At 58.8% G+C, this 1,744-nt stretch overlaps 1 protein-coding gene across 1 annotated transcript; it reads left to right on the top strand.

Moving 5' to 3' along the window:
- Positions 1-702, top strand: SDRG_12198 (hypothetical protein; the record flags this gene model as incomplete). The annotated part of the gene is made up of 1 exon (XM_008618261.1): positions 1-702. A coding segment is annotated over one exon (596 nt), but the record flags the coding sequence as incomplete, so codon positions are not given.
- Positions 703-1,744: the final 1,042 nt, after the last annotated feature.

Here is a 1,744-nt window from a genome sequence, read left to right as displayed (position 1 = left end):
CCATGGCCATCACTGTCTCTGTCATCCTCGGCTCGGTTCGCCCCGGCCGCCAAGGCGTCCGCGCTGGCGCATACGTCCAGGCCCAGCTCGAGGCCCTCGGCGCCAAGGTCCACCTCATCGACCCCGTCGCGCTGGACGTGCCGCTCTTTGGCACGCGCTTCGACTACATCCCGGAGGCCGACCGGTCGCCGGCGCTTGTTGAGCTCCACGCCAAGTTTACCGAGAGCGACGCGTTTGTCGTCGTGACGCCCGAGTACAACCACACGTACTCGCCCGTCATCTCGTCGCTCCTCAACTACTTTTACCACAACGAGTTTTACTACAAGGTCGCCGGTATCGCGTCCTACACGATGGGCCCGTACGGCGGCGTCCGCGCGGCCATCCAGCTGCGTCCGTACCTCGGCGAGCTCGGCTTGATCACGATCCCCAAGATTCTTCCGTTCCCGGCCATCCACGCGCTCCTCAACGAAGACGGCTCGGTCACGGCCGGCGCGGCGGGCGCCGACTCGTTGGCGGCCGTGAGCAAGGGTTTCTTCCCCGAGCTGCTCTGGTACGCGGCCAACCTCAAGGCCGGTCGCGCTGCCGGCACGCCGTAAGTGTTGATAGACGTCTTTGAAAGCACTAGTACGCATGTAACATGATTTTCGTATACACCATTAAATACTGCAAATCCAACCTTAGCTTTTGTGACATGCAGCGTGGAAAGAGGAAATGTGTCGATAATAGTAGCAAGGCCATACTATGGCCTAGCTCTATGCCTCTATAGCCTTGGCACCGGGTAGTAGCTGGGGTAGTAGTGTAGAGTTCTACCTGCGCTGTTTTGTGCGCGTGCAGGATCATTGCGCAGTATCTAGCTCTTGCTGTAGACCAGAAGTCTACGTGCTGTTTTGTGTCGTACTAGTACAAGCTTTCGATTGTGATGTCTACGAATCTTGTCGGCATCTTGATGCGTCATCAACGCTGCTTGTTGTAGATGTCTTTCGTGTATTGTCAATGATATACCTCACTACGATCTCCATCGATCGACAGTTTTTGAGCTCGCCGCCATTGCTTTGTGTCTTGGATCGCAAGCGAAATGCGAGGCCGCCCGCTTTTCTCTTTTGGTTCAGAGCTGGAGGTGCCCTTTACATACGATGTACAAAAGCGCGAGTGCAAAGGGTCGTTCAACACCCTTTACACCATACACAGCGCAAGAACCAGCTCTTCACAAACCATTTCCTCGACGACAACGAACATGACTGCTTACTTTGGCCGCGCTACGATGGCTGCCTTGACCGCCGGGCTGGCCTACATGATCTACTCCAACGCCACGTCCACGCCGACGGACACCACCGACGACGCACCGACGACAACGACCACGGCGTCGAGCACGGTCGAGCAGCAACACGATCACCTCGACACCGATCTCGACGACCCGCCGCAGCTCGACGCCGCTACCATCATGGAGCTCCTTGAAGACACACAACAACGCCACGTGGACGCGATGCAGGCGTCTCTGGACGCATCCACCGCCACCGCAGCGACACTGCAGCGCCAACTCGACGCCTCCAGCGCCGCAACAGTAGCAGCCGAGACCACCGTCCGCGCTCTGCAGCGCGAGCGGGATACGATGGCTGCCGACCATCTTCGCGCGATCGACGCGCTTCGAGCCGAGCACACGCGCCAGCTCGCTGCAACCCAAGCCTCTTTGGCCGAATCCAACCAGCAGGTCGCGACTTTACGCGACCAACTCGACGCCTCGATC

Source organism: Saprolegnia diclina (genome assembly GCF_000281045.1).
Source record: "Saprolegnia diclina VS20 unplaced genomic scaffold supercont1.47, whole genome shotgun sequence".
NCBI lineage: Eukaryota > Oomycota > Saprolegniomycetes > Saprolegniales > Saprolegniaceae > Saprolegnia > Saprolegnia diclina.
Note: the sequence above shows the minus strand (reverse complement) of the source record. Positions and strands in the feature narration are given on the sequence as shown.